Source organism: Anas acuta, chromosome 8 (assembly GCF_963932015.1).
Source record: "Anas acuta chromosome 8, bAnaAcu1.1, whole genome shotgun sequence".
Lineage (NCBI taxonomy): Eukaryota > Metazoa > Chordata > Aves > Anseriformes > Anatidae > Anas > Anas acuta.
Genome location: NC_088986.1, coordinates 22,561,258 through 22,578,948, shown reverse-complemented (window position 1 = coordinate 22,578,948; position 17,691 = coordinate 22,561,258). Strand labels below are relative to the sequence as shown.

The window sequence follows — 17,691 nt, the reverse complement described above, 5'->3', positions numbered from 1 at the left end:
ACTTAAATATGACAAAGGTGGCAATGCTAAAGAACACAATTGTTCTAGTGTTTAAAAAACCATCTTTCCTCTTTTGTAAGCTTTAAACATCCAACACTATATTCAGAGAAGCTAGCAGGATTAAAAATTCTTGTTAGCATGGTATTTTATCAATACATACTTGCATAATTATTAAGATCAAATTGAGACAAGGCATCCACTTTTTCCTTAGGCTTCTTTGGACCAGCTTTAGGTTCCTCTCTCTTTTTGCCACTTGCATCCTTGGTGCTCTTTTGTCCTGCAACAGTAACACCTCCTTCTTCCTGATGCAACGAGTTGGTGGTGGTGGGATCAACACCGGGCACGGTTGCTGTCTGGTCTTCAAATGGCCTGCATTATAAAAAAAAAAAAAAGTTCTGTTAAGAAAATTAATGACTAGCCACAGAGCAAATGAAGAACGGAACTAAAGCAAATCACATTATAGGGTTGTGAGTGTCTACTGTGCAACTCCTTAGTAGGCTCCAGACATTTACTTTCAGCAACTGAATGAGCAGAAGCTAAACAGCAAAAGCTGTTTTGGTGACATATCCAATGTTCTGCTGCCAAAAAAAAAATCAGAAAAAAATGTGCCCAATTTAATTTTAAGGTGAACTCTGCCTCAGTCAAGGTAGAGACACCAAAAACTCAGATACGCAGTTCAGAACTCTAGCAAAGCCTTCTGTGGAAAAAGTAAAAATAAAAAAACAGAAGCTTACAGTATGCAATGTGTGCAAACGTAAAATGATAAATATATAGCTGTTTTACAGGCTCCCTTGACAAAAGCTCTCTGAAGCCACTGGAGTCAGAAGCCAGCATTCTGGCTTTGTTGTGGTACCTGGGAAACCCAGCTTTTGCTTCCACATCATATTTAAGTGACTAGTCCACAGAAAGCCCCAATATTTTTAATCCAGGGATTAGAGCAGGCAAGCAGTGACACTAGATAATTATCAAGTTCCAATCAAACTGACCATATGGAGAAACAAAGTTTATTCTCAATGGCAAGCATTTCTCAACATGCTTCTCTATGTTAGGTGATTGATTTAAATACAGCAGGCCAAATGCAATGCTGCAACGTATTAACCTGCAGAAGTGCTCACATTAACATGCCAGCTTGCATCCAAAATTTGGGAAACATACCCTGAGAAACAGGGCTATATTTTATTAAACTTGTTTAACATTGTGCATTCATAGGAGTACTCCACTCTTAACTCCATTTTCTAAGTGTCTGCAAACAAACAAATACAGACAGTACACAGACACAGGTGCATATGCGAACCACAAGAGGACAACACAACCCCAACTATGTCTGTTTCCCTCTAGAACCTGGTACTTACCCTCTTTTTCCACTTCGGGGTGGAGGACCACTGCGCCTTTCACTCCTAGGCCCTGAGAAGTTCCTCCCCGGCTTCGCTGGCCCATTGTTGCCACGTCGGTTTTGACGGTCTATGCCAGGCCGCTGGCTAGAGAAACTTCTCTTGGCTATTTCCCTTTTTGGAGCTCCAGTGTTTTCTCCTGCCTTTGCAGCCACCTGTGCCGCTACATCTGCTGTTTTCTTCTCATCCCTCTCACGCCTCTCATTGAAGTCACTGCTTTCTGAGGCCGTTTCCCACTCTTCATTTGCCTGGTCTGAGGAATTCTGGTTGGATAAGTCTGGTGTCTTACTTCCTGAAACTTCCAGAGCAGCGTTGGAGGGCTCATTACCTGCGTTACTGACCGTAGCACTTGTTGATGAGCTGGTTACTGCCTCATTTATCTTGGATGCAGCCTCTCTCTCTTTTAGCCGCCTGAAGCGTGGTGGCTTATCTTGCCTCGGAGGCCGAGCAGGCCTTTGTCTTCGTGGCCTCTCCCTGGTTGGATCAAACTTCCTCTCAAATTTTGGAGGTCTTTTATCAACGGGTATGGGACCGTAATGTTCATTTCTCCTTGGAGGCTCTCCGTCTTCTGTTTTAATGATCTCTGTTTGTCTAGGGTTCCACTGATTGTCTCTGTAGGCTGGTCTCCTTATTGTGGATGGACGTGGAGGACGCCCGCCAGGATCCCTACCACCACGTCTATACATCCCTCCTCGGCCTCGTCTAGAAGGCTCTCCCTTTGGAAGAAACCCTGGTTTGGGTTTATTCTCATCATCTCTTATATAATTTTTTTCTAGAGATCTGTTGTCTACTCTGATATTGTTTTCGGGTTTGAATGACAGTGGCTTCATAGGTTTCTTGCCATCGGTTCTCTCCTCTCTTTTTGGGTGCTTGCCTTTGATTAGGCTGTCTTTGTCTGAAAGCAGAGTGTCACTTGCACTTTCGTGAACTTCGCTGTCAGAGTCAGTCTCCGAACCATGCTGTCGCCGCCGTTTTGGAATTACTTCGAAGTCAGAACTCTCACTGCGAGTTTCGCTCTCTTCTCTCTGCCTAACAGGCCCTGAAGGCACGTGGTCTGATCTAGGCTTAGTATCTCTGTAGTGTGGGTACTCCCTGTTATGGCCTCTGCTGCCCCGACCACGTCCTCCGTAAGAACCTCTGTAGCTGCGACCTCTAGAATAATACTCCCCACGACCTCTGCCTCTGTAGCCCTGATCTGGGAACCAGTCTCTATCCCTAGCCTCCTTCCAGTATGTCCTAGGTGGTAAGCCAGGCTCTCTTTTTACTGGCCTGGTTTCTAAGCGTGGCTTCTCCACAATCTCCTTGTTAACTGCCTTCTCTGTCTGCTTCTCCTCCTTCACCGCGGTAGCTGGCTGCTGAGCTTGTGGCTGCTGCTGTGGTGTGGGCTGAGCAGGCGGCTGCTGCGGGATGGCAGGGGGCAGCTGGGGAGCAGCAACAGGCTGGGGAGCTGGGAGCTGCTGGGAGACTGGAGGCGTGGATGGCTGAACTGGAACTTTAACCACAGTCTCAGGCTGACTGCTCTCTGAGCTGGCAGGTGTTGGGGCAGCATCCTGGGCTATCTTCTTAGCTAGAGGAGCACCGCTAGAGGCAGACGTCTCTGGCTCAGCCTGAGGCACTGGCACTTGAGGTGCTTCCTTTTTGTCACTTTTTTCAGATTTGCTCAGTTTTTCATTAGCCATCTTCTCTCCTTCTTTCTCCTTCCTCTGTTCACGCTCTTCTCTCTGCTCGCGCTCTTCTTTCATATCTCTAAGCACCGGTTTCTTAATAGGACCCGATCTTCTTACTGGTCTATCACTGCCTTCTTCTCTCCTGCCATAACCTGGCCTAGGACCCCATCTTGTTTCAGACTTCGGTTTGAAGGTTTTTTCAGGTTTTGGTCCTTCTGTTGTTCTATTACTGATCAAAACTTCTTTTTTTGGCTTAACCTCAATTCTCTCAATTATGTCCTTTGACTCAACAGACCTGTTAATCAGTTTAGGGATATTTGCTGCTGTCTCATTCCTCTGTTCTTCTGATTTTAGAGAATGACTTGAACCATGGGAAATGCTTCTCTTTAATGAAGAGTGACTCTCCCCCACAGGGGCAAGTTCTTCTGGAGAGCTGCGTGAAACATTCTCATCAACTCCTTCAAAATTAGCTGCAGTGTTAGATGTGTCAGTTTGGAGAGGCTGTACATCTTCCAAAGGCCTGCTTGGGAACTTTTGTACCTCCACCTCTCCCGATTCTCTGAAAAAGTCTGTCTTTGGATGAGAGTCCAACTGGTTGTGTTCTACAGGATAAGCTGCAGAGGGAACAGCAACTCGTTCTTGCTCCAAGTGTGCCTCAGACCTAAGACAAGGCAATTAAAAATGTTACAATGGGGGAAGAGTTCTTATTGATAAATATTTGCCTAAATAATTTTCTGTTTGCATGAAGGATTTATGTCAGCTTCAGGAAACATAAGACAGTCATTTTCAGTGCCTGCTATTTTTATAGAGACTCATTTTATTCTACCCTGGTTAAAAATTCAATGTCGAATGTACAGTTCGCTTTAGGAATGTATTAATGACTATACCTGTACTTTGAACCAAGCCCCCAAGATAGCAGGGTAACATCACTAAGTATCATGGAGACCACAGTACAGCAAAAAAAAAAAAAAAAAATATTTGGGAGATATTTTGAAGATGTAGAGGAAGCCTTCCTGACTGCTCAGCATGCAGCAAAGGTCCAAAGGGACTATCTCAGTTTATACCACTTGTACATAACACATTACTTTTGAAACTAAGATGTATCAGACAGAAGCTCTCTTGTATGTGGAAGAAGGAAAGCAGATGAAGGACAGGATACAATACTGCAGCAGCATTCCACAAAACTGAAAGTTTACAATATTATGGCAATCACCATTCATCAAATTAGATTATGGATCCTAAACAAGGGATAAAATGCCCTTCTACACCCTACTACAGGGCAGAAATGTCTTATACGAGAGCGCCAAGTACATTGTGTCCCTCCAGTCACAACTCCTTTTAAAGTTTTGTGTGGAAAAGCAGCAGTAACTTGGTCGGAATTTACAGTTGAAAAAGTATTTTACAATATAAATTACATAGTTAAGTGCATTATCGCATATTGCTCAGAAGTGACAAGAGTAGGTAATTCAGGCTTACCTCAAGTTGTCAGTCTCTTCTAACACTTTGGGAGGAGAACTAGCTTGCTGAGGTTCTGCATGGGGGTACGGGTCTGACCCCCACATCATGCGGGGCTCTGACAAAGGAACAGCGTGCTCTCTTGCTGAGCGAGCTATGTGTTCAAAGGAATCCGAACTAGCTGCTGATCCTTCTATCTGGTCTCTTCTCATCAGTGGTTTGGGAGGCATAATTCCTGGAACAGGTTTAATTTCAACAACTGAAACCAATTTAACATTATCAAAGAGACCTAGCTCATAAAACACAGAGGGTATCAGGGGGTCCTGAGAAGCACTATTCTCTCTCCTCCTATCTTTTTTCTGTACGTTCTGTTGTTGGAACCAAACGGTTTTTCACTGCCAGATGACTTCAGAATGATTAAGTCATTCACCACCCTTACCCTATGTAACAACAAAATGAAAAGCTGTCTGCTTCCACTATAATGGAAAGAACCAGGCCTGTACACCTGTAAACTTGTGGATTAATTTTCTGCTGCAAGATCCGAATGGCAAAGGCATGATGAGTGTACATACAAGTGTTTTATGGTACCCTGTTAAGGACTACAGGTCTCTATTTTTTTATATTAACATTTTAAAGAATTTAACTTTTCTAATTGCAAGTCAGACAGCCATTCTAAAAGTTAAAAAGGACTTTTAGTGCCAGGAATCTGAAAACAGAAATATAGCACGTATTCTGAAGGTGCTAGCTAGTACACAAGATAAAAAAAATAGGTATTTTTTTTAAATAAAGTGGTACCAAGTGCTAACACGAGAGATAAATGGTTAAACACACCATTTTTATAGTGTAATGACCCAACTCATGCCAGCTTTAACATTTGCAGCCAAGTAAGGCTTACGATGACATTTTGAATACAGCCCTGTCACTAACATGCCTTGATACAGGAGAAAGCTGTCATTTTACTTTCTAGTCAAAGATATACATTGATGTATGACTGTATCATTCTCCCAGTATCATTCAAATCTACTTAGTCTCAAATAATGTAGTTTTCTTTTTTTATAAAACCTACCCATTTACAATTACTAGACACAGATTAAGGAAAGACATCTATTTCAAAACTGAGAAAGTTCAACAGTCAAACGTTCTGCCAGATTATACCTGGATGAATTGGAGGCATATCCATTGCAGGCCTTCCTGACATCATTCGTGGGTCCATGTAAGACTGCATCATTAGCCACCGGGGATCAAAGCCCATTGAAGCTAAATGCTGAGGATGTGGCTGCATTGGCTGGTAAAGGGGTCTATGCTGGGGAGGAGGTACAGGGCCACTAGAGGGCTGGGAGGGAGCAGACTGTGGAAGTACACCTTGCTGCTGTTGCTGCCACTGCTGTTGCTTCATCTGCTCCTGAATGATAGAAAACAGTATTACAAGATTAAATTAATATTTTTAAAGATTACGACTTGAGCAGAATTAATAACCCTTAGAAACAACAAGTATAGTCACCTCTGGGATACTAAGCATCCTGAAAATTCATCTCAAATATGAATCAGGATGAACAAGGAGAAAAGGAGGGGAAAAAAAAGGCTGGACAACTTAGAATAACTATAGTTTTACTAGCATTTGGCTGAGATATAGGAAAATCTACACTTTGTGCATGTTGTGAATAACAAGTGCTCTTCAGAGCATAGGAACCGAGTGCAAATTACATTCATGAGTGTCATGCCCTTTAAAGAAGAGCTGCAGAAACAATGATAATCAGATAGATTCCAAAAGAATCCACAGGGCAAAGCTCTACTTCCAGCAATCGATGCAAAAAGCAGCCAGCGTTGAAAGCCTCTCGTCTTGTCCTCCCTTATACACTTTGCAAGGGATGAGAAGTGCTTACTGCAAAGGAAATTCTGCCAATACAATAGATATCACAGAAGCTGGAAGCCAACACCTCAGACTTTTAAAAAGAATCCCTACAGTCACATTCTTATTTAGAATGAGGCAAAAAGACATCATTTTAGTGAACTTGTTAGTTACCTGCTGCCTCTGAAATCTTGGCGGTAGTGATTTCTGGAACTGTTTAGAATAGCCTGAGGAAACAGCAGGACGTGGCTGAGATCCTGCATCTGGCTCACTCTCATGAGTCACCTGTGCATTCTCTTTCTCATTCCGACCACTGTCTTGTCGGGTAAAGACTGGCTGATCTTCTAGGAAAACAAACCAAACCAAAAACAAACAGATGTGAGACGAGTGCATTTGAAAACTACAATAATTTCATGTTAACCAGATCATCAAATAAAGGACCTCTCTAAGATGAATAACCTTTCTCTAACCTCACAGTTTTAGTTCTCAGAACAGACATGCAAAAATGTTACGAACAGCACCTCAAAATATTGTCATTAATCCATCTCTCAGCATCCCTTTTAAACTTGAACTGTGTAATCAGCTGTCATTTATGTTGCAATACCATGCAATTTAAGAAGCGCTGCATCAATGCTACCATATTAAATGCGGATCAACTTATTTATGCATCCAAGTTCAGTTTCACAATCACTTTTATCCATTTAAAGCTTAGAAAAACGTTGTTTAATAACAGTTTTCCTGTTGCATTCAAGCTCCACTACAAAAAAAATGCATCAAGTTTAAACATGCTCTTCGCATCTACTTCTCTAGGCTTGCTTAAAGAACAGAATAGCTGAAATAATTCACATTGCTTCTTGGCAACATGTATTGCTGACCCTCTTATCAAGAAGAAAGCAAGCCTATTTTTTTTTTCCTGCATTCTTCTATGTCCAGCCTAAATCACAGAACCAATTTTTCCTTTAACGTTTTGATGAGCTGGCCAAACAGGTCTAGCTCAAAGGACACAGTCAGCAGCTGTAATGTGCCAGGAAAATAAATGGTCTAGATGCACTTAATTAGGTATTCAAATTAGACTCTTAGATTACTACACTATGCTCTGTGGCTCAGCTTCAAGAAAGACAACTCCTACTTGTGTGCAAGCATACCTTTCTCTTCCTTGTTATTCCTGCTTTCACTTTCTTGTTTTTCTACTACAGGTGTTGCCACAGGTTCTACAGGCTCAGGAGCCTCATTTGCTGGTTTCTCCTCTTCTTTCTCCTCCTTTTCTTTCACTTCTGTCTCTGCCTCCTTTTCTTTCTCATTCTCCCTTTCTTGCTCTTTTGCTTTCTCCAGTTTTTCTTTTTCTTCTTTTTCTTTTTCCTTCTCCCTCTCCCTTTCCCTCTCTTTTTCCTTTTCCCTTTCCCTCTCCCTCTCCTTTTCCCTTTCCCGTTCTCTTTCCCTCTCTCTCTCCCTTTCCCGCTCCCGCTCCCTTTCTCTTTCTCTTTCCCTTTCCCTCTCTCTCTCTCTTTCTCGCTCTCGCTCTTTTAAAGGGTCTTCTCGGGAGGGTTTTGTCATACAGCCAAATTTCTCATTTAACCGTTTCAGCTTTTCTGCGCAAGCTGCTTTTCTTTGTTCTTCCATTCTTCTTTCTTCCTCTTCTCGTCGTTTACGGGCTCGCTCAACTGCAGCAGATATCTCTGATTGTTGTCTTCTTCTCTGTTTCCATATTTCATCTTCATCTGGTACTGGTTTAGGGGGAAAGGGTCCCTGCCTTCCAGGTATCTGGCGATCAGGAGGAGGAGGATGCTGCAATATTTAAATCACTAAGTTAGGTAGATCACATTTTATGTGGAACAGCTAGGTGAAATGGGCATTTTGACTACAGCCAACAGATGCATTTGGATTGCACTTTTAAAAAGTGAGGTTTGAGAGACAAACCAAGACCCCACCCTCCTGCTCCAGTTACAACCCATGCAACCTGAGCTCAGAAAGGAGAAGAAAAGATTCAGTTGGGCTCATGTCACTGCTCCTTATCACTGCTAAGGCAAAGTGACTACAAAGATGACATAAACCTTTTAGATTTGGTTACAGCCTGTGGGGGACAATTCAAAGTCCCCAAAGGAACCAAAGAAATTCAAGGTTGTCATAGGATAACTGATTTTTAAAAGGACTGTTGAAAATTGGAAAGAAGCTGCTACCTCCGCACTTCACTTGGAACTTCATCTCCCTGTCTGCCTGGGCATGCAGCCAATACTCGGCCACATTCAGCCCTTAACCTCCCCACATCCCTGTCCCCTCCAATTTCCACACGAACGATGGATAATCAAAACCTCTGGAAGTTTGCATGTATTTCATACGCCACTTTCAATATGGGGCTGCTTTACACAGTTTGCAGTGTGGTTGTGTTGAGGTCCCATTCCTACTCGGCCCCAGGTTCTGTGTCACTTTACTTGTTACAGAAAAGGCTTACCCCTATGCAAAACATGTTTACTTTTCCTAGTTTAACTCCCTCCACCACCACATTAAAGAATTTAACTCTAGAAAATAAGGACAACTCTAATCTTTCTTACCGGTGGTAGAATAGATTTGGGATGAACAGGACCGCCTCTGTCATGTATAGAGGGCTGCGCTGGACCCCGATCCTATTGGATCAAACACAAGAGCAGGGTAAACAAACTTACAACAGAAGTAAGGCTAGCAAGTTTTAGATGCACTGTTTTCTACTACCTTGTATATAAATCTGTATGCAAAAAGAGGGCAAGAACATCTCCATTTCACATACTGATACAGTTGTACAACTTTAAAAATTCACACATCCAAATTTCAGAGTTTAGTCCACTGCACTGTTTTCCCTTAGGTTCAACGTAGCATCAAACCATGGAAGACTACGTGATCTTTACACAGAGAAAAAGTGCAATGGAAACTATTTCAAGATCCATCTTCGCTCTTACTGTTGTCAGAAAAAAATGTTTCCCTGAAATTTTCAGACAAAGCCAACAGTATCTTTTCTTAAGGGGAAAAAAACAACAGACTGAAGCAGATGTGAACTGAGTTGGTTGGCAGTCTTCCTTTATTACACGATAATCCAAAAATCAAAAAGGTCAAACTGATGAATTCTACATGGTCTATAGAAAACGTGTCTACCTGAGGTAAGAAGCAAGCTGATACGATACTGTTTGTATTAAAGAAAGCAAGGTCATGATATAAAAAAAAAAAATCAGGACATGTGTGGACTCACAGGGTGCTATTTGCCCTGTGCCACTCTAAAACATGATGGACACCAGAATGGCTTCATTCTTACAGGAACAGACAGGCAACAGAACCAAGTTAAGGCACGTCACTCGAGCCACAGCAACCAACATAGGAGTTCTTACCCCCTCACATCCATGGATTAGAACACGCTAGATAAATACATGCTACTTTATTTTGGGACTAGAAAAAGCTAAACAGCACTCCATCAGTTATTGCAGCTAAGATAAGCAGTAACTAATGCTTTTACTTATGTTCACAACCTCAATCGACCTGGCAGTTTGGAAAGACACGTGATGCCAGAAGAGTCGAAGGGAAGAAGACACAAACCTGATCAAGCTGAGTTTTGCCATAAGGCCCTTTGGCCGCTGTTGTGGAAACCTGGGTGGCAGACTTAGCATTTGTCTGCTCTTCTGCTTCCTTCTGGCCATCGGGGCTCTGAGAATCTTTTGTTGGTGTTTGTTCATCACTGGGCAAAGAAATAAGAAAAATCAAAGGTGTACTCCATATACGTCTTTGGTGATTTATCTTCTATCCCCTGCATCTCTTAGCAGGAGTGAAAGATCCTCACTGCAAAAATCACTTCCACTGCATGCCCACGTGACTGCCATCTGCAGACAGTTATGCCGTTTAATACAATATTAAATTACTGCAATAAGCGTTATTGAAATGAGTACTTCTTACATTTCATTCAACTTTCCCAAGAGCTAAGCTAGTTATGTGGCATTCACACCAACTGGCAACACCAACTCACCCACTTTCCTTCTCTTTCTGACTGCTTCCTTGCTCATCGTCATCGCTGAAGTTCAGCTGCTCGGTGTAATCCACTTCACTCTGAGCCCCTGATGCATAAACAAATATTCCATTAATCATTCAGAAGGATTCGATATACAAATAACAGAAATCACCAGTCTGACGTTCTTACCTGCCCAGCCTTCATCAGCCTCAGCATCAAGGTTATCGAATTTATCAAGTTCTTTCAGTTCACTAGCACTAAGAATGGACGGGCGCTCAATAGGTTCTGAACACCACGAAGGTGGTCCTCTTCCCCTCGGCCCTCTGAAAAAGAGAAACAAAGGTGACCGTCATTATTTATCCAGCAGAATAGCTAGATAGAAGGCCAACTTGTATGACAATTGTTTCAAGTATACACTACGCTGTTCTCTCACATCAGTTTAAACGTGAAGCATCATCCATACATGAGACTACTGTAGTTCAAATCATTACTGCTACACCGCCACAGTTCTCCATGGAAGAGAAAGATTAGATAACATAGCCTTGCTTGCACACTTCGTAGAAAAGCCAAATGTCCCATGCTGTTTGTTGACAGTACAAAGCCACCCTTCTTATGCCACTATCTGCTTCAAAGATATTTGTTTGCATTTTTCATGCTTTTTCCACTGTCAAAGCTTCTGTACTCTTTGTACTCCTATACTCAAGTTCTCTCAGTCATTGCCCAGCTTCTCCTGCTCTCTTCCTGCATTCCAACCACAGACTATCAGTCAAAGTTCATACCATACTGCCTATATTATCCCATTTCCTATCCTATCTCATATCCCATTTCGTGCATGTGCACAGCCATCCTCAACTAGGGAAACACACAGAGAAAGGAGTAGAATTGATTTCATAAAGGATTAGAGTTCTACTTTCACTGATGAGCAGTAGAGTTGAGCACCAGGAATTTACTTTGTGACAATGGAACAACAGTCGTTTGACAGTCGAAGTGCTGCTTGAAGTTACAATTGCGTCCCTAACTGTCTCCTGCTCTTCAGATTCAAAAGCTCTGTAACATGCAGAATTCCTTTAAGTTTTGCAGTTGAGCTGTGAAACAAAAGCCACTCCATGACACAGCTCCACAGAAGCCAAACTTGAGACTAATCAGTGACAGCATATAATTGTAATCAAGACTTACAGGGCAAAGTATTTTTTTGTTATTATTTTTTCCCCCCAGTTTGAATCACACACACAATTCATACTTACAAAACAGGAACACTTGTAAGGTGTCTTACCTACTGGGCTCAGAATTTGGAAACCTTGTGGGGCCTTGCATGGAAGGAGGATACGCCATTCTAGGATACTGATTGAACATCTAAGAAAAGTTTCAAACGGGAGACATTTGTTAAAAACCATCATTGCATTAAACATACTGACAACATCAAAGGAATCATAATGGAAGTAAAGGAAGGCTCTTCAATTAAAACAGTCTTCTCAAACGACAAGCATGTGACATCAAGCCACCAAGGTGGAGCAATTCAAGTATTCATCAACTCCTGACAAGTTGAAACTTAGTGCAGCAGGAGTGACAATATGCAGGCAGATCCTTGGGAGATCTGGTTGTTTTCCCACTGTTCTAGCTAAACTACTAAGCTTTCCTTGGAGGGAGGAGAGAGGGGTTTAAAGGAATCACACTAGCCAATAATCAAACTTTTTGTGTTACCACTTACATAAGGGGGCATCATTGCCCTGTACTGAGATGAGATAGGTGGCTGCTGCTGGCCATTCAGCTTGGGCTGTGGGACTTGTGGTAACCGTGGATCCCTCTTCTCTGCTGCCTTCTGGCCATCGTTTTGTTCTGCTGGTGTAGCGTTGCCATCTTCTTGCCCAAGACCTTCTTGATCAGCTGTAGAATTGCCCTTATTACCGCCTTCTCTCCAGTTAGTAGCATCTGCATTGACAGAATCAGTACGAGAAAACAAGGACAGATTTTATATTGCGGATTCACAGACAGGAATGAGGAAAAATACATTCTTCCTACGCAGCTCTATGACATAGCAATGTGCACGGACAGACTTTTGTACTTGCTATTGACACAAACAATAGCCACTTGAGAAACAGGGAATGATTTCTAATCCTCTCCAGCCCTACCTCCAGCTGTGATCCTGAAGGGTAAGAGTTAAATCTACAGACCACTAGTTGTTTTTCTCTACCTTCCAAAACACAAGGTGATTTAGGAAAGGTATTGATAATAATAAAATGCAAAGATTAAGCTGCTTATGCAGAGGCCTATCATGATTCTCTTAAGCAGCTCGAAATGACGTTATCTATGCACTGTATTTCTAAGTAAAGACAGGTAACCAGAGCCTGGCCTGTATTGAATAAGGAAGGAATAGAAGTGATGAGGGCTGTACTTAATTAGTTATTTAGAGAGTTCTCTAAATACACATTGTGTCCACTGTGATATCTGGCAGGTAGAAGTAAGAAAATGTGAATGCGGTGCAACTAACCAATGCTCCTCAAAGCACAAGTGGACTAGTGACCAGACTTGGCAAATAGAGTGGACCGCAGGAGAGGATTGAACACCTGTTTTCCACACTGGGAACACAGTAAAGTAGAAAAAAAATCTTTTTGACAATTTCTTAAACAAGCCAACTGTATGATGGATATAGTCACACGATTTTCATGTGGGAGGACAGTTTGCAGCTGTTTCTTTACTGTAGGTATGTTTGTTAAAATAACAAATTCATGAACTATTTTATGCAGGGAGCATGTACTCCTGTAATAAATGAGTTCCAGACAACTGCACGCAATTTCACAAAAATTTGTACCATATACTTACTTTGTGGTCGTAAGCTGGGTCCAGATCCATGGGTCTCTTCAGATGCATCTTTATCTTTGCCTGACTTTTCCTGATCCCCAGCTGCCGGCAGACTGGGAAACTCTTGCTGGAAATAACTATTTACTGGAAGAGCTGGACCTACAAAAGAAGATACTCACAGAGTCACAAATTTTCCGTAGTCAACAGTTCAGAAAGCAATCCTATAAGCCTGATCATCTTTAAAATGTGAACTATAGAATCGCATTAATTTACTGAGCCAAGAGCAATCCTCATAAAACATTCACGTTCGCTACCGAAGTTGTTAAATTTACTAGGCCAGCTATCACATTTATTTGGAATGAGAATAATCTAGAAGCAAGCAACAGAGAGCAATAATCAACAGCTTAAATTGCCCAATGGAATGAGACATAGTATGGGGGAATACCTGAAGTTCTTCAGCTATGTTAGCACATCTTTTTTTTTCCTTTCAAAGATTTCCCTTCTTTTATTCTATAATCACTGTCCACCCAAGGACAGGCAACCACGGTATTGCAAAAAGTCCTTGAGATTATTCACTATTCTAGTACGTTTCTCGGGATTTTTAAAGGCCAAATTTACATTGCAATAGAAGTATCAAAGCACTGTCATGTTTTGATTTCTAAAAGCTAAAACATCCTAAGTCCAGATTGGAATTTAAGACTTCTTTTGCACATGGTAGAGAGGCCAAATAAGTAGATTGTCTTCTATAGCAGGTTTCATTTGCATCTACTCTGAATCAATCTCCCCATCTCATATACATAATGAATATTGACCTCTTAGGTCAACAGCCTTCTAATACCAAATGACTGATAATCTTACTGAGGGAAGATATCTATTCTAACAGCCTGAATAACAGCCTGCTCATATTCCTGCTTTTAGTAGCTACTGTAAGAGGCTGTGTATTAGGCTACGTGGGCTCTAAGGCAAACTGACAAAAAAAGGATCTGAACACTTACAGCCCCCAAAAATCCAACCTCCATTATATGTGCTTTTTCTTTTTTTTTTTTTTTTTTAAGCCAGCAGCTAGAAGAGATTATGTTCTCTGTGATCCGTGAAAAAATCCTTCATAGCAATACAGGACAAAAGACAGGGATCCTCACTGTTTTCATTTTCTTTGTGATAGTATGACAAGCAAATGCCACAATATTTAGCTCTGTGCCTAAAAACTGCGTTACAAGCATAAGAATTATCAAAGATTTGATGGTAGCAATTAATCCCAACTCCTAATCTATGTGTGGACCAAAAAATAAATGCTGGTCATTAGATCATAGAGTTTCTTTTTTCTATGTGGTCACCCACAGCATCAGAGAAGGGCTTAGTTCTGCCTGACTCAAGTTGAGTCTTACACAAGAGCATGAGGCAGTTGGCTGGACGACTGCTGGAATGCATACGAGGCATCTGGAAGAAGTACAAGTTCCACCAGCCAACTGCAGATCAGCAAAGTATGAACACAACAGGTGTATCCCAAGTCGCAAACTGAGGATGATAGCAAGCAGCTGATGCCAATTCTCATTCTGTATTTCTTCTTGAAACAGCAACCCCCCTACTGCATTAATTGAATGAAATGAGGACACCATCTGGGCTTGGCACAGAAGCAACCATGGTAACCATAAAATAATTAGCTAAATGCATTTTGGAGCCATTGAGCTGAATCACTATTTGCTGTGTCACATCAGAGAAGATCTTATCAGCTTATGCAGAAAGCCTGCTGCAGTTTTCTGCATTCCAGCATTGTGTGTTTTTTTTTGAAACCTCTATTATATAACACTCTTGCAAGAGCTTTATGTATTTTTCTGTATCTGAGAATGAAGGAAACACTGAACATTACACTGGAGAGCAAGAAGTGAAGAATCTAGAATTGCAGCTTCTAACACAGCAAAAAAACAATGGTCAAGTCATTAGATACATGCTAAACTCCAAACAATGGCTTAGAGTTACCTCCATTCAATCTAGATTTTACTACTCAAATATTTCTATCTGAAAGAGAAATCTTTCATTAAGAAAACTATCAATACAATATTCAAGTATTTTTTTCAGTCACAGGAAGCTTGCAAGTTTCAAATTTAAGGGATAAAACATGTTGTTAATTTCCAAAATGGAGACAGGAATCTTAAGTAAGCTCTCACTCTAGGAGCAATTTTTAAACCCTGCTAAAGATTTAACTCTGATGTTATACTTGTCACAAAAACACTCAAGCTGAGATCCACACTAGTGGAAATTGTATGTTGTATGAAACGATGGAGAACTATTATACAAAACAGAGTAAAAACAGCTCTAATGCTTTTCCCCAGGGGAAAAAAAAATAATCTCACTTTGAAAACAAAACAAGTAAGGAATCTATAAAACAAAAGTACTGTCATAGTAAACATTTAAATAGAAGTGAGACTACATACATTTTGCAGAAAACAATCCAAAATTATGACTACATCAACTACTGTTTACGGTTCTCAAGCCAAAATTGTATGATTGGCACTGCCACGTTCAGCACTTTATGCCAGGACCACCACTTCCCTCTCAATCAAAAAAAAAAAAAAAAAAGAGGCTACACAGGTCCTTTAAAGGCAGTCAGACCTGCTGCTAAATTGGGCTGGAGCTCGCTTGAGTGACAGGACTAGCTCACTTTCAGCCAAGAAAGTTGCTTCCACAGCATTCTTAGTCCCAGCTGGCTTGCTCAAGACTGAGTTTGGGTCTCTCACAGCAGCATTCAGAGCCCACAAGGCTAGACAAGAACCTTTAACATCACTTACCATCTTGTCCACCTGGCTTGGTGTTGGCCCATGATTTGGTAACAGGAGGTGCTTCTGGAGGAGCAGGAGCAGCAGGTTTTGGCTGTGTCTGTGGCACCTCTGGCTGTCTGAAATTAGAGGAAAAGCACTCATGAATACAAGAGAACGAGCACAGAATAACATTGTCAGGATTACTACAGCAAACAAGTGAATGAAAGGAGGTAGCTATGCAGCTGAAGAACCACTAACTACTTTGCTGTAGAAAAAGCATTTTCTCATATAAAAGGAGTTGTGACAGTAACAGTTAAAATTGGAATAAATTAGCTAATTTGATCAAAAAAATCTACAGCCATGGAAGGGTATAATTCAGAATAATGTTCTCTTGGCGCAGGAGCTGGGAGAAGAAAGACCTTTAAAAAAGACTGCCATGAACATACAGAAAGAAGACGAGCATGTGAGAAATTACTAAGTAAAAAGAACTGATAATGAAAGCTAGAGACATTATGAAAAAATTATGGGTACCATGAATTGGAACAAGAAAGTTTACATCTGTTAAGAGCAAAGACAGTCTCAATTTTGCCATCTTGACAATGAAAACAGACATTTAACAACTCCTCATTCTTTCCAATCCAAAAAGTGAGCGTATTCTAAAGGAAAATATTTTTTAATCTATAAATTCAGTAATGCTGCATAACCTCTTTCAAGAATGTCTGAAACCTGCACATACAATTAACTTAAGACTTCAAAGCATCCATGTCTCTGCCAGTCAGGACCTCCAGCTCCCAAGTACTCATTTTTTTTTGGTAACGTAAGAATGACACGGGAAGTCTGATAGTCTAGACCTGCTGTATCGTACCAGTGAAGAGACAACTAGTACAATATTGTCCTGTAGTCTACTCCCTTTGCACCACAGGCCATGAAAATGAATTTGCTTTGTATGAAGGATAACAATGAACTGACATCCATTAACATCTTTTTCTGGAAAACAACCCTTCAGATTCTGTAGTTATCTCTATAAATGTTATACAGTTAGCTTCCTAACAGACAGCTATGCGTAATATTTCAAAAGCAATTGTAAATGCTTTAAATCTCAGATTTTATTCCTTGGAGCTCCTCTCTGTTACGTAACTCCAGTTCTAAACAGGCTCAGCTATCTAAGCACTGTCCTATAGGCGTACCATTTGATGAGGGAAAGAACTCAGCTTGAGGCCAGCTGATTTAATCAAGTCAATGCACAACTGGCTGCACTACCCAGGAAAAGGGACAGAGGCAATACACGTAGGAAGAGCAACAACTTGGGAAAGCAGCAGGGAAAGAATTAGTAATCACAGGAAACAAGTAATTAATGCGAACTCCAAAATAGTGAAACAATAGAAAAAAGGATTTGAGCTAAATACCAAGCTGATAAAGAGATTTCCTTTATCCAGTATTCTCGGGGTGAGTATCAGAACACTCAGAAATGGCAACACTTAAAAACACATTGAAAATTGGAGAAAAATGGTCTGAAGACTTGACCAAACTCTAGATGGCTTGAATTTAGGAAACGTGACTTGTGGCCTAGGCATACACACCACTGTGAGGCATCAAGTTCCTTCCACCCATTAGTTTTACGTGTATGTGGTTTTTAAGGCTTTTATCAGAATAAAGCATAACGAAAACCAAGGCAAACACCTTCCAGTTGCAGATAAGGGGTAGCTATTTATTTACAGACACACAACTACTGGGACAAACATTATAAACTGTGTTTTTATTAAACAAGCCATTGAGCTCAACACCAATTTAACTAGACCAAATGTAAATA

At 41.1% G+C, this 17,691-nt stretch overlaps 1 protein-coding gene across 11 annotated transcripts in view; it reads right to left on the bottom strand.

The window, feature by feature from the left end:
• The window catches only part of PRRC2C (proline rich coiled-coil 2C), a 71,115-nt gene that overhangs the window by 32,929 nt on the left and 20,495 nt on the right, over positions 1-17,691 (bottom strand). For 7 of the 11 annotated variants that reach the window (XM_068691159.1, XM_068691163.1, XM_068691166.1 and 4 more), the window contains exons 5-18: positions 15,912-16,018; positions 13,147-13,284; positions 12,035-12,270; positions 11,600-11,679; positions 10,516-10,649; positions 10,345-10,432; positions 9,921-10,059; positions 8,912-8,983; positions 7,508-8,147; positions 6,537-6,706; positions 5,669-5,915; positions 4,535-4,748; positions 1,353-3,719; positions 161-369 (exon numbers count right to left, since the gene is read on the bottom strand). In XM_068691159.1, the coding sequence (XP_068547260.1) occupies positions 161-369; positions 1,353-3,719; positions 4,535-4,748; positions 5,669-5,915; positions 6,537-6,706; positions 7,508-8,147; positions 8,912-8,983; positions 9,921-10,059; positions 10,345-10,432; positions 10,516-10,649; positions 11,600-11,679; positions 12,035-12,270; positions 13,147-13,284; positions 15,912-16,018 (4,841 nt within the window). The remainder of the gene's footprint in view (positions 1-160; positions 370-1,352; positions 3,720-4,534; positions 4,749-5,668; positions 5,916-6,536; positions 6,707-7,507; positions 8,148-8,911; positions 8,984-9,920; positions 10,060-10,344; positions 10,433-10,515; positions 10,650-11,599; positions 11,680-12,034; positions 12,271-13,146; positions 13,285-15,911; positions 16,019-17,691) is intronic. The other 4 variants (XM_068691169.1, XM_068691170.1, XM_068691162.1 and 1 more) reach the window with 3 other exon arrangements.